The 14,243-nt window shown below is 52.6% G+C and overlaps 1 protein-coding gene across 5 annotated transcripts in view; it reads right to left on the bottom strand.

Moving 5' to 3' along the window:
• The window catches only part of SPNS2 (SPNS lysolipid transporter 2, sphingosine-1-phosphate), a 35,968-nt gene that overhangs the window by 3,352 nt on the left and 18,373 nt on the right, over positions 1-14,243 (bottom strand). For all 5 annotated transcript variants that reach the window (XM_039886429.1, XM_039886426.1, XM_039886427.1 and 2 more), the window contains exons 3-9: positions 8,775-8,911; positions 4,608-4,759; positions 4,298-4,364; positions 2,792-2,934; positions 2,328-2,480; positions 2,009-2,198; positions 1,626-1,691 (exon numbers count right to left, since the gene is read on the bottom strand). In XM_039886429.1, the coding sequence (XP_039742363.1) occupies positions 1,626-1,691; positions 2,009-2,198; positions 2,328-2,480; positions 2,792-2,934; positions 4,298-4,364; positions 4,608-4,759; positions 8,775-8,911 (908 nt within the window). The remainder of the gene's footprint in view (positions 1-1,625; positions 1,692-2,008; positions 2,199-2,327; positions 2,481-2,791; positions 2,935-4,297; positions 4,365-4,607; positions 4,760-8,774; positions 8,912-14,243) is intronic.

Raw genomic sequence — 14,243 nt, 5'->3', positions numbered from 1 at the left:
AACCCTGACCTCTCAGCCTCTTGCCCTCACCTCCCCAGGGACAAGCGCATCTTGGTTCCCTCTCCATGAGAAGCTGGCAAGGTCTAGGTTGGCCTTTGGGGGAGGTAAGGAAGAAGGAGCCTGCCTGGGCACCCACAGCACCAAATGCCAGGGGCTGCTAGGCCCCAGGATTCCCTATCAAACAGAGCAGGCCCTAACTCCAGGGGCTGCAACTCCAAAGCTGGGTGGGCCAAGGTCAGCAGAGAAGCAGTGGGGTAGGCAGCAGCCAGCTCAGTGGGTGCCCCTAGGCCACCTCCTGTCCCCAAGCTCCAGCTACCTCATCTAGTCAGAGCACCAGCCTTTGGACAGTCTGTGAGAGCAGCTAATACCCACTGAGCACCAAGGGAGTGGGGGGGAGACCTGGATCTGATGATATTGTATGACCCCATTTCCAGTAATAATTAGTCACGTGGCTGTGACACTTAATAAAATAGGACATGATTTCCCTGGGACCCAAACCCTGTCAGCAGCTGGGGCTGCCCCTGGGGACAGAGGCAGGAATGGGGATCCTGCCCTACAGAGAGACTTCTACTCCCTTCACTCTGGGCTTGGGCAGTAACCCTGCCACCGGGCCTGGCTCCATGCTGAGGCGTACAGCTGAGTCAGACCTCCCCGCCCCTCCCCCTAGCCCGTGGACAAGAGAGAGACAGCCCCAGGTGAAGCAGATATTCAGGGAAGCTCTGGTGGGGAAGGTAGCTTTCCTGAAGGAGAGGAGCTGGCAGAGGCCCCAATGCCTGGCAGACTCTAATCTCCTGGGCTGTCCTATATTGTGGCACCAAACCCTGAATGCCCTGAGGGTCAGGTCAGCCTATGAAGAGCTCTTTGGCCTCCTGTCCCCAGAGCCTGTCCTGGCAGCTCCCAGACAATCTCCCTAACCCCCACCCCCAACCCCACTGGTCTCCTGCACTTCTTTCTCCCAGTCCTCTCCTGACACTGACTTGGAGGATTAGCGAGGACAGAACCAGGTATCACTCCACCCCCACCCCTCATCACCCCTCAGACTACTGCAAGTTACCAGGGCCACAGCCCCTTCCCAGTTCCTCCCAGGCTGCACCCAACCCCACCCAGAGACACCAGCCCCTGCCACACTCAGACAGCCTTTTGTCCCTAGCTGGCTGGTCTGGAGCCCATTGTTGGCCCTGTGAAGACAGCCTCTGTCCACCCGGCCCCAGCCGCAGGCACTTGGGCTGGCGTGCCTGGGACCCAGGCTGAGCTGGGAGGGCAGAGTCCATGGAAACTCAGACCCTAGGGGAGGAGCGCTGGCAGGCAGCAACCCCTTGGTGCCAGCCTGGCACTGCCAGCCTCTGGGCCACAAACCTGAGCCTCCAGACGTCTCCCTCCCCACCCAGTCCCTACATCCAGTCCTTCCGCCTGCTCAACCCTCTGATTTAAGGACCTGCTCCATGCAGGCTCCAACATCTCTGATCTCCTGCCTCCAGGCTCACCTTCCCAGCATGCCTTCACGCCTACCCACCCACCCCCGACCCACAAGCCCTGACAGCTCTTCCACCCCTTCCTTTGCCCTCCCCAGCTGCCCCAAGAGGTCAAGAGGCCTAGTTAGCAAAAGCAACCTCAGCCTGCCTCACCATGAGGATGTCTGCGGTGATGGCCCAATTAGAAAACAGCAGTGTCTCCCCGACAAAGATGCAGATCTGCGCAGGAGAGACCAGAGCAACTGTCAGGAGGCCCTCCACCCACCAGCGGCCCAGGGCTGCTAGGGAGGGAACCCCAAATCTTCCCACCCCTCCCTGGGGCCTGCATCTCCTGGTAGTCAGGCTCATGAGGAAATTGTGGCTTACCAAGCCATGCCTGCAGCCCTGAAGGACACCAGAGCCCTGGACAGGCCCTGGAAAGAGCAGGGGCAGGCAGATAGCACCCTCCCCATGGGGAGGGAGGGCCCCATAAGTCAGACTGCATCTGCTGCCAGGCCACCTCCCACCACTACCCTTGTACCCCGCACTGCACTCACATAGGCCCCCACGATGCTGCTCTTGGCGGCCACGAAGATGAGGCAGATGAAGATGGCAGAGCCCAGCATGCCCACAGCACACACCAGAGGGTCAGCCCGCTGGGTCCGCAGGCGGCACCAGCGCGTGGCTCCTGCCCCCGTGACCACACCCAGAAAGCCCGTAAAGCAGGTGATGGCCCCAAAGATGAGGCTGTGGGGACAGAGGACAGTAGGGTATGGGTTGAGAGGAAGCCCAAGGCTGGGGCAGAGGGGCTGGCACTTCTGTCCAGTGTCCCTCACCACCCTGCTGCCCGCCACCCCCACCCCAGCCTGCCCCCACCTGTCCTTGGCCCCACAAGGCGGGCTGCTGCACGTCTCCGCCGTCTTCTGCACTACTTGGGCGCGGTGCAGGTAGAGCGGGATCCACATGCCCAGGGCCCCTGTGGCGAATGACACAGCCGACGTGGCCAGGGAGGAGAAGACGTAGCTACGGCTGGGGAGAGGCCAGGGCAGCGACACTGAGTGGGGGCCAAGAGCCCTGCAGCTGGCCCAGAAGGCAGCCTTTTCTCCCCCACTCCATCCCCAGGGACAGAAGGCCTCTAATGTCTTCCCTTACGGGTTCCAGGCGTGAGGGCTATGGCTGCAGGAATAATAAAACACTAGTGCCCAAAATGTCACTCCCAGCATTGTGGGCAACAGAGATAGTAGGGAGCCGAGGGTGCCAGGTGGGCCACCTCGCAACGGGTGTCCTCTTGCCTCAGCACACCTCCCTCTTCCCACCAGACTTCTCCCAACAGTACTCACTTTCTGATCAGGGCCTTCATGTCTCGGAGCCATGAGGTTCGTGCCTTGAGCTGTCCCCCAAGCTGGTCGGCGTGGCCTCTCTTAGTGGCCGGGACAAGGACAAGGATGAGCGTTCCTGTGATCATGCCCATAATGGGGGACACCTGATGGGGCAGGGAGCACCAAGTTAGAACACCAGGGCAGAATCAGCTTTATCTCTGCTGCATTAGGAAAAGGGACTCAGGGAAGCTGCACCTTCTCTGGGCTCCAGGTCCCTCCCCTGGGTTAGTATCTGCCCATCCTTCCTGACAACTGCTGAGCAAAACCACTGGGAATGAGGTCAGCAAAAAGGGCTTGGCAGATCAAACTGGAGTGTCCAGACCGGGAGCAGGATGGGAGAGGGGACTGAAGGAAGAAAGGAGGGAAAGATAGTCAGGTGGATGGAGGAGGGAGGACATGGCTGGAGAGATGGACAAAGGAATGGACAGACAGATGGAAAGATGGATGGATGGATGGATGGATGGATGGATGTATGGATGGATGGATGGAAAGAAAGGAAGACAGGTAAATATTGGATATGTAGATGATGAGTGAGAGAAGAAAAAGATTTCCTGTAGATAGGGAGTCAGATATCAGATAGCTGGGTCTGGGAAAGTTCCTCATGAGAGCTCTTTGCCCTGGGGGATACTGGGAAGGGACTGGCTGGGCATGAAGCTTCCAGCAGATAGATCAGGTAGATTATCATTTGGGAGGGGCCCATGTGGGCCCCAGGAGAACAGAGGCTCGGGCACTCCTTTGGGTCTTCCCTGTGTCCAGTCCAGTGTCAAGAATAGAATCTCCAAGGCCCCAGGCCTCTCTCCAGATAGCGAGAGGTGGGGGTTGGGGTGGAGACACATCTCAGCAGCCTGGATTCCAAAATAACATGCTCCTCCATCAGCTCATAAGAACAGAAAACTCAATCCCCACCCCCACCAGGCCTGGGAGCCCATGGGCTGGGGAGTTCCTCTCCATTAGCCAACCCCTACCCACATCAAGAAATTCCATGGAGGCTGCTTCCTTCCTGCTTTTGAGGAAAAAACACTTTGTCTTAAGCTTCCTCTCCTCTGCGAGACTGGGGATCTCTGTTTCCTCTGATTGCACTGTCCTGGAGCCTTGGCAGACTTGCCTGGAGTCTTCCCAGGGGACAGGAAGTGGCTGCAGACCCAGGGGGCCCCCACACAGAGGTCTTGTCTCTGCTTCACTGTAGCAGTGGCAGGGCTTATAGCAGGAAGCACCATCGTGGACCTGGAATTTCCTGACATGGCGGGAGAGTCTTTTGTCCTCTTAGCTGGGGGGCCCCTGAGGTGGCAGGGCTGAGTCCAGCTCTGCTCATTCCTGGGGTCCCTGACACCACAATGTGGACTAATCTAGAAGAGCCCAGGCCTATGAGCTGGGAAGCCTGGAGGCCAAGCCCACATTCTAGCCCAGGCTCTGTCCCTGAATTTCTGAGTGACCCTAGGCATGGTCTGGTCTGGGATGTGTGCTTACCCGCAAGGCCCAGTGCCAGTCTCCAGCTGCCTGCTTCACGCTGGAGCCAGTAATGTACCCCAGGCCACTGCAGAGAAGACGAGCGGTCGGTCAGGCAGGGACAGGTGGGGGTGGGGATGGTATGTGCAGGGGATGCTTACTATCTACCAGGCAGGTCACCCCACCACCGCCCCAATCACCCAGCCAGTCATCTGGGGAGCAGGTCTAGGTGTTTTTCCACGCCTGACCACCCGCATGTTTAGGTCACAGAGGGCTGCCTCAAGGAGAAAGAGTGGTCAGAAGTCCAAGGGAACCTTGCCCGGATCCTCACCTGCCCAGTGGGATGGCAAAGTAGAAGACAGACAGCATGAGCGTGCGTGTGTTCTTGGTGAAGAGGTCGCCGATGATGGTGGGCGCAATGGTGGAGTAGCTGGCTTCACCAATGCCCACCAGCCCCCGAGACAGGACCAGCAGCCAGAAGTGCTGTGAGGAAGGTGCAGAGAATGCTGGGAGACTGTTCTGCTCCCCTGACTACTCATCCTTGGTCCCCACTTTGCTCCCCACCTTCTGCAGGGTCCAGGAGCCAGGGGAGAAAATGAAGCCCAACCTCTACCTCGGCAACCACTACACCCCCAGGGCACACTGGGCCTCAGTTCCACCTTCCATATAGTGGGTCTGACTGGGCCTGGTTGGCCCAGTGCTGGGACAGAACTGGACTTTCCCAAGTTGAGAATTGTAGGTATGGCCCAGATAGGCTCCCTTCATCCCCATAAGCGTGGAGGACGTAGCCTGTGTTTCTACCCTCCCAAAATTAGATTTCCTCCTTGGATTCTGGCCCCACTTTGAGTCGCTCCCACTCTGTCCCACTCTCAGGCAGGGCAGCTGAGCTGACCCTGGCAGCACTGAGGACCCCATGTGAGTGGGGAGTGGTCAGGGCAACCCAGTGGGCTCAGTGCCCCTCCCTCATACACACATCAAAGAGCAAAGCCCCACGGAACTGGGAAGGGTGGGGCCATGCCAGCTGCCAGTGTTACTACCCCTTTGATGTGGACCAGGCCCCTCCATCCCCCCAGCTGCCCGGGGCTTGAGAACCCAGCCTGGTCATCTTTTCCCTGACCACCCATCCAGCCAGCATCACCCACATTCGGCCTTCCTCCAGGCTCCCTGCTTCCCTCTCTCCTTCTTCCCAGCTCTTTCCTGGCCCTCTCTCTGTGTCACTGCTCCTGTCCAGCCATCTCTATGCCTCTCACTTCTGTAGCTCACTCACGCTGTCTCTGAGTCTTCCCCTAACTCCTTGCCTCTGCTTCTTTTCCTGGGAATTAGCTGCCCACAGCCTTTGCCTATTTTTCTGTTGGATTGTTTGTCTTTCTTGCCTCGATTTCTATTAGCTTTTTATATATCATGGGTATCGATCCTTTATTGCATATGTCACAAACATTTTCCATCATCTTTCTTTCCACTTTGTATATGGGAATTCTACCATATAGAAGCTTTATTTTGTGTTTAATTCGATGATGTCCAATCTGTTGATTTTCCCCTAATGGCTTCTGGATTTCATGTCTTTTTTAGGAAAGCATACTCCACCCCAAAATGATTTTAAAATATTTTTTAATGTTTTGTTTTTATATTTTAGAGAGAAAGAAAGAGAAAGGGAGGGATTTTCTCAGTCATTCTCCTCAGTACAGGAGCAGGCAGATAAGAACCCGCTGACGGGATCCTGTTGATCCCGATCCTGCACCCAGTACCCACTATATTGTGCATTTGTGCATTTGTTACACATCCAGGTACCAATGAACAACACTTGGTGTCCCCCTGTGCTTTGAAGAAATTAACATAAAAGGAAACTTTCCATGCATTTCCATGCACAACTTGCTTTTTTCACCTCATTTCAATCTTTTGGTAACCCATTTTCTGCTGGTTAATATAGATCTAGTTCATTCTTTTGCAGTCGAGAGTCTCATAGGATGAAGACACCCCATTTTATCTGGGCATCGCTCTATTGTGGTCGCTTAGATCATTTCCTTTTTTTTCCTATTACAGGAATGCAACAAACATCCTTGCATGCGTGGGTCACTATGTGTCCGCAAGTTGGAGTTTCTCTTGGGCGTATCCCTCGAAGTAGAAGGCTGGGGCCTTGAAATGTATAGAGCTAGAATTTTACAAAATTCCTCCATTTTGCTCTCCAAAGAGTCTATCAATTTACACTCCCACTAGCAGCTTTAATAACACTTGGTATTGTTAGCCTTTTTAATTGTTGCCAATCTGATGGGTGTGAAATGGCATCTCATTTTATTTGCATTTCCTTGATTACACAAAACCAAACACCATCACTTCATACTTTTAGTGCCCATTTGGGTATCTGCTCCTGGAATTGCTTCTCAGTATCCTTTGCCCATTTTTCTCCGGGTTATTTGTCTTTTTATTGTTGATTTATAGTTCTAGATTTTTATAGTTTGCTTTTTACTTTACTTTCACCTATCCGAAATTTATTTCGACGTATGTTTTGAAATACAGACTAAACTTTCTTTTTCATCTAGATGGATAGTCAATTCTCTCAAAACCATTTAAGATTCAACTTTCGTTTTACATTCAATTCCCACAGAAAGGAGGACTCCGTTTCATTGATCTCTTAGTCTATCCCTCTGATGTTGTGGTTAGAATAGCCATACTGTGATAACCGACAGGGCAAGGCCCCTTTCACTGTTATTCTTCACAATGTTCTTGGCTGTTCCTGGGTGTTTTCTCTGCCAAATTAACTTCAGAATCACATTACCAAGGTCCACTCAAAACTCCTGTGGGACTGATTGTGATTGCAATGAATTTGTACATTAATTGGGGGTGAACTGTCGATTTCTTTCTCTGCCTCTGCCCATCATCTATCCCCAACCCTCCCTCCCTCCCACATACCTGGAGTGGGGCCCAGCACTGGCCTCATGGTCCTGAACTCACTGGTCAATCCCAGAAGTAGCCCAGAGCTCAGAAGACCAGGGGCCTGGCCAGGGGCAAGACAAGCCCAGAGAGGCCTAGAAGATTCTGGTCCAGGCCTCAATTTTGACTGTGGGTGTCAGGCTCTACCTGACACTCCGGGCCCAGAGCCTACTTGAACCTGATCCTCCTCTAAAACTGCCCCATGAAGCAAAGTTGTACCCCCAAACCTGCTGATCCTCTCTGATCCCACCTCCAATCTCCCCATCCTCACAATCAGTGTAAATCTGACTCACCATTACCCTTCTTCAGACTCTTCCAGGGTCCTTCACTGCCCTCAGGAGAAAGCCCATGCCCCCCAACCTGGTCCCTGCCTTCCTTTCCAGCCAAAACACTCTGCTACTTGATCTCTCAACACACTCTACCATTTCTGTACCTAAATCCATGGGTTTGCTCCCTCTGTCCATGCTACCTTTACCAAAAGGCCAAATCTCCCTGTCCTGCCTGCCCGGCTCAAATGCCATCTCCTCCAGGAAGCCTTCCCTGACCCCATGGATTTTAAGAGATTGCTTGTTCTACAGTGAGGACTTTCAGCACTTAGCATATCCCAAAGGCTCTGAACATGGGAGCTCCTGTCACATCTCCCCACCCCTAGCCTGGGTGCTCCCAAGGACAGGGCCAGGGTCTCCTCCTTTGTCCCTTAAGCTGAAAACTCCCTAAGGACATATCCCGGTCTTCTCCCCTTCTTCCTCTATCTCCCTCTATAGTAGGCATCATATGATTGTCCTTCCTCTGCCTGAATGTCCCTAGTGATGGGAAATTCACTACCTCTCAGAGTAACAAATCTCCTTTGTGGAAAAAAGAATAGAAATAATGATTTGTTGAATACTTGCCATGTTCCAGGGCCTGGGCATTAACTCAGTTGTTTCTCACAATAAACCTTCAAGCTGAGAGGTATTATCCCCATTTTAAAAATGAAGAAACTCAGGCCCAGAGAAGTTAAGTAAATTTCTCCAAATCACAAAGCTGAGTGGACAACAGAGTTGGGATATTCAAACCCAGAATTGTGAGAGCCAAGTAAGAAACACCTTCCTTCTGTTGAAGTGATGTTTGCCTCCCTAGGATTTCGACCCAAGGAGTTAGCTGCTCATTGAATGAAGAACAAACTGTGAGAGGCCCAGAAGGGGTAGTGACTCACCTTGAGTCACACAGCAAAATGATGGGAGAGCCAGGACTAGAACCAAAGGGTCCTGACTCCTAGGCCAGACTAGTTCCCCTTGTTCTTTGCATCCTCCCCAAACCGGAAGCAGCTCAGAAAGAGTCAGAGTACCACACTAGGCTGCAAGTCCTTCAGTTCTGGCCAGCATGGGGAAGACCCTATTTGCAGGGCCAGTTTATAAAAGTACCCAAAGACCCCCTCCACCCACTGCACTTGGAAGATGCTGTCTGAGGTTCAAGCAAAGGGGCTGGACCCCTGAGTCTAAACTAGAATAGATCAATCAGACTGGTCATACACTGGAGGAATGGATGGGACACACAGGGTTACTGGACAGTAAGTCCGGACAGGCCTCACCTGCTGGGGGATGAAGGAGCTGGAGAATGTGACTGCTGACCAGAAGAAAATGCCGCAACTGAGGATCACTTTCCTGTTGAAGCGGTCACCCAGGTAGCCAAAGATGGGGGCAGCCACCATGAAGCTGCAGATGAACACTGTGCAGGGAGAGGAGAGCTTGAGGGGCCATGCAGGGTCACTGTGGCTGAGCCCTCCTGCCCAGACCACTCCAGCGTGAGGTCAAGTTCTCAAAAGGCAGGGCTTGGCCTGGGCCAGGCACCGAGGAAACGGCCCCAGAGAAGACAGCTTTGGCCAGGCCTGAGCTCAGGGGAGGCAGGAAAGGCCCTCCAGGTTAGGGTGACACCATCCTCTTCAATGCAAGCCCACAGTTCGTCCAGCTGCAAGTGAGTCCTTTGAGTACTTTTGAAACAGTAAAGATTTACTCATTGAACAGTTTCTACAGGCCAGGAGCTGTACTAGGGCTCAGTACAAAGCATCTTGTGTATCCCTCCAACCCATCCCACCTGGCAGATGGGGAGACAAGCTCAGGGAGAAGTTACTTGCCCAAGGCCCCACCAGCAGTAAACATCCCAGTGGGGATTTGACCCCATCTACCTGACTCTAAAGCCAGTGTTCTTTGTACTTTGCCACACTGCTTTCCTTATTATACTTGAAAAAGAGGTTCAGAGAGGGGAAGGGAACTACCCAAGGTCACACAGCAAATCAGGACAGAACTGGGCCTGGAACTCCAGGTCTCATACCTGACATTACATAGCCACTCTCCCTCCCGACAGGCTGCAGAGGCTGTCCTTACATTTGGAAACACTGTCATTTGCTTTTTGCTGAATAGGTCGATGAATGAATGAATGAATGAATGAATGAATGAATGAAAATTCCTGCCCTCTTGGAGCTTTCATTCTACTGAGAACCAGACAATAAAATAAAAAACATAGTATGTCAGATTGGACAAGTGCTAAGGAGGATAAAAGGCAGAAATGAGAGACAGGAAATGTGTAAAGCAGATGTTATAATTTTAAATAGAAGGCTCAGAGAAGGTGACATTTTCAGCAAAGACCTGAGAGAAGTGAGGAAACAAATCATGCAAACATTGGGGCAAGAACAGTCAGTACAAAGACCCTGGGGCAGGAGCATACTTAGCATATTTGAGGAACAGCAAAGAGGCCAGAGTGGCTGGAACAGAAGGGTTGGGGGGTTGGGGAAGGCCATAAGGGGTAGGGCCTTGTGGCCCACTGTGATGCCTGTGGCTTCTGCCGGTGAGAAAGGAAAACACTGGAGGATACTGAACAGAGGAGTGATATGACCTGGTTTTGTTCTTCGAGAACAAGAGAGCAGCAGACTCTTAGATGGCTCAGTGAGGATGCCACTGCCAGTGATGGGAGGAGCCTCAGAGGTCCCAGGTGGAATGAAGAGGCCAGCAAGCCAGGGTAGGGCCAGGGTCATGGCACGGCAGCACCCCACCCCCCTTCCTCCCACTGGAAGGCAGTCCTGCAGCTGACGGACAGATGGCCAGACAAAGGCCAGGAGTGGGCAGACAAGGTGGCCAGTGAGAGACCTCTGACCACCAAGCTGAATGCACACATGGGCTAGGCTGCTCCCTCACAGACCTGAGTCCCTGGGGAGGAGGAACTGGGAAAAGAGAGAGAGGAAGGGGAGGAAGGAGGGAAAGAGGTAAACAAGGGGAAAGAGAACTGAGCTGGAGGAGTGTGACCATCTCTCTCTTATCCTAGTGAAACAGTGAGTGTATGTGGGCGTTGGGGGTGGCTGTTAATCTCAACTCTGTGTGACTGGGACCAAGAGCAGAATCAGCATAGAGGCACACAAATTTGAGCACAAGTGACACACTGCCTGGGCTCGAATTCATCTTTCTATCCCTTCCTAGCTGGGTGACCTCGACCAGGTCATAGCCTCTCTGTGCTTCAATTAGTGATGTGCTGATAAATGTCTAACAACTGGCTCTCCTGATGTGTAGTGTTTGCCAATTTTCATGGTGTAAATATTCCCACCATGGCTGATTTCAAGATACCAATGCAATGTCACTGTTCCACACGGCATTGTTTATACAATGTTTCTACCAGACAGATATAATATATGTGAATAACCTTAAGGACATAGATAATAGCAAAATGTAGTAAAATAATTAGGGAGTGATGAATTGTATTTATTATCTTTTTTAAAATATAAGTTGTTTAATTGTAAGTTTACATAATTTAGTTTTTAATAATGGTTGTGTTGAACAACCAGCTCACACAATTCCTGAAAATCTAACAATTTACTCTCAGGAGAAGGTCTAAGCTAGACCCAGCATGCCAACTTCCTCATTTGTAAAATGAAGATAAAAATAGCAACTCTTAGCACTTGGATGAGATAAGACTTGTAAGGTACTTAATGCCACACCCTGCCCAGAGTGGGTCAGCCTCAGTCAACACTGGGCTGTTGTTTAGATTAATCAAGGCAGAAATTATTTCCTCATATCTAGAAAAAGATATGGGACAATACGCTGGGCCTGCCTCCTATTACGTGCCTGAGATCAGACCAGGATACTATGAGCAGGAAAGAGATTTCAGTTTCATTAGAACTTAGGCACGTTAGGGAGAAGAGGAAGAATTGTCCCCTCTGTGCCTATCTGTGCTAGGTGGAGAGTGGGCAAAAAGAATCAGAGTAGGAGATTCTCCCTGTCTGGTCAGGGGGCAGACCCCATCCATGGGTTGCCCATGGTGTTTTAAGGGCTAAAACACCAAGAAACCAGCAAGGAGGGACAACCCCTGCGAGGACAGTGAAGCTTCATGAAGACCGTGATGTCAGAGCAGGGCATTGAAGGATGCAGAGAGGAGTTTACCATGACAATAAACTTAAAATCAAGAATATATACTAAAATATAAACTGTAAATCTTATAAGCTATACCCTATAATGGCTAAGAAGGCACAATGCTTATTGTTAATAATAACCTCAGTTATCATTTATGGAATACTTATTATAAGCAAGGCCCAAGGATGTGCCTTGGATATAAGCACAGGTTATCTCATTTGATTCTCACTATTATCTTCATCTTACAGAGAGGATAACAGAGGCTGAAAGGAGTGATGTCACACAACTTGTGTGTGGCTGAGCCAAAATTTCAACCCCAGTTTGACTCCAGAGTGCTTGCTCTAAATCACACTGCAGACTTCCAGGGTGGGAAGGGGGACGGTCCAAGCTGTTGTTCCCAAGGTCAGAGAAAGTTCAGGGTATACTGGGGACAGTGAGAAAGCAGGTCAGACTGCAGCATGAGAAGGCCATGGAGGAAGCAGTGAGAGATAAAGCCACGTTGGGCCCTAAACACTGGGACCAGGTTTGGTGTTTAGTTAGAGGGCGGTGGAGAACCACAGCATGCTCTGTTCTCCCCCTTCAAGGGAGAGCACTGGGCCCCCACTGGGAAGGTAGAGAGGGATTGAAGGAAGTAAACCACGCCTTGGCCAGACCTCGGTCCTCCTGGTCCATCCCCACCCTCCTGCCTGTAGTGAAGCAGGAAGGCAGCTCCTGACTCTTCCGCCCCTGGCTTTCTGCCTGCTCATCTGTGTGGGCATAGGCATCCTGGACTGCAGTGGACTCTTGTTGGAGCAGGCATGCCCCATCCCTCTCCCTAGTCTCAGCCTGCTGAAAGTCACCAGGCACCACCCTGAGCTTCACCATGTCTGTCCCATTTTATAGCTGAGGCCACCGATATGTGGGAAAACTTAGCAAAGATGATACAGCAACCCTCATGACCCTGGACTCCCTTGTCCCTCAGTGCCTTCTCTTTGGGGACAAGGGAGTCCAGGGTCGGGAGGAAGACTCGACCCATCTTTGCAGCCCTCCCCTTTGCTCTGCTCAGGGCAGACAAGAGGGCTTCTCCTGGACCCCAAGTATGTCACAGGCCAGGGAGGGGCCTGAACGCAATCAAGGTAGAGACAGGAGGAATGATGTTGCTGGCAAGAAGGAAGAGCACAAAGGCCAGAACATGTGAACCTGTCCCAGAAGGGCGCAGAGGACAATCTGGCCAGTAGGCAGCTTTGCTGAAAATAAAGACCAGCTGGTCTAGAAGCTTCTCTGGACACCCACCCCCCACCCCATAGTCTTTGTTTGTTTGAGGAGAGCTTTCTGGGCAGCCTGGCTGCCCCACCCCTGATCTCGGTAGGGGTGGCTTTCCCAGCAGCTCCCACATGAGGACATCCTGTGGCTGGGGTGTGGGGAAGCCCTCACTCAGCTCACGTGTGCTGAGCCCACAGGTCTGAGACAATGGAGCAGCAGGCAGGGAGCCAGGGCGGGGAGGTGGGGGTTGACAGGGAGGGGGAAGGGCACAGATGGCAGAGTGGGAGAAGTCAGGGCTCTTGACTCACCATGAGAACCTGGGCTGAGCCTCGCTCCCTCCTCTGTGAGATGAGCCATGCCCCCTCCTCCTAGCTGGTGAGAGTCATCAGAAAGACGGGGCTTGGACAACATCCCTAAGAATTGTCCACCTCTCATGGTGGTCCAGGTGTTCAGGATGCTGGCTGATGGCTTTTTCCCCTGTGGGCCCACAGAGGAGCCAGCACCCAGAAGCTCAGAACAGCCCCTGCTGAGGACTCTGCACCCTAGCAGATAGCCCCAGGCCCCCTGCCAGTGCACACGTGGCCCTGTTTGACCCCAGAAGGTGGTCCTGGAGTAGAAGTGGGTGAGGTCTGAGTTGGGGGAGCCCTGGATTCCCACACTGCGGCCTTGGAGCCCATGTCCAGCCTCCACCTCAGCCTGGGCCGAACCAGGACTATTTTTACAAAGTGCAGATCTGGCCGACCTATTATTTGGCAAAGATCTGCCATCCTCCACATCCTGTGGGCAGGGAGAGTACTTGAGCAGGAATGGGGTGGGCAGGGGTCAGGTTTTGCCTGAGTACCCTTCCTGCCCACAGAATGTGGAGGATGGCAGCCCAGGCCAGCCAAGATGATGGAGAGGACCCAGGACATCCTGGCCCCATCATTGCCTGAAAGCCACAAGGCCCAGACTTCCTGAAGGAACCACTCCTTTATAGTCTGCTCAGGATATAATCCCTGGATCCTCAGGCCTCAGGGAGGACCTGGGGTAACAGCCACAGGGGCTGCCTAGCTTTGCCTTCAGAACCAAGCAGAGGATGTTACTGGGCTAGCCAAAGGAGGGAGGGGAGCAAGGTCAGAAGTCTCAGCCCCAAAGCCGAGGCACTGTCTGGTTTCAGTCTGAGCTGGCTCTTCCTCTGTCCCCATTCTTCCTGCATCCTGGCACTTCCTCATGACCCAACAAACCCCAGCCCTGAGCTACCTTCCAGCCTTCTCTGCCATCCATTGCCACACTGGGCCTCAGAGTAAACATCCTGAGGCACACATCTTACGAGGACCTGCCCTGCTCTGAAACCTTCTCTGGCTCCCCACTGCCCTGAGACAAAATCCAGATGCCTTTCACAATCAGACCCTGCCTATTGTTCGGCTTCCTCTCCTTCCATT

Source organism: Pteropus medius, unplaced genomic scaffold (genome assembly GCF_902729225.1).
Source record: "Pteropus medius unplaced genomic scaffold, Ma_sr-lr_union100, whole genome shotgun sequence".
NCBI classification, from domain to species: Eukaryota; Metazoa; Chordata; class Mammalia; order Chiroptera; family Pteropodidae; genus Pteropus; species Pteropus medius.
Note: the sequence above shows the minus strand (reverse complement) of the source record. Positions and strands in the feature narration are given on the sequence as shown.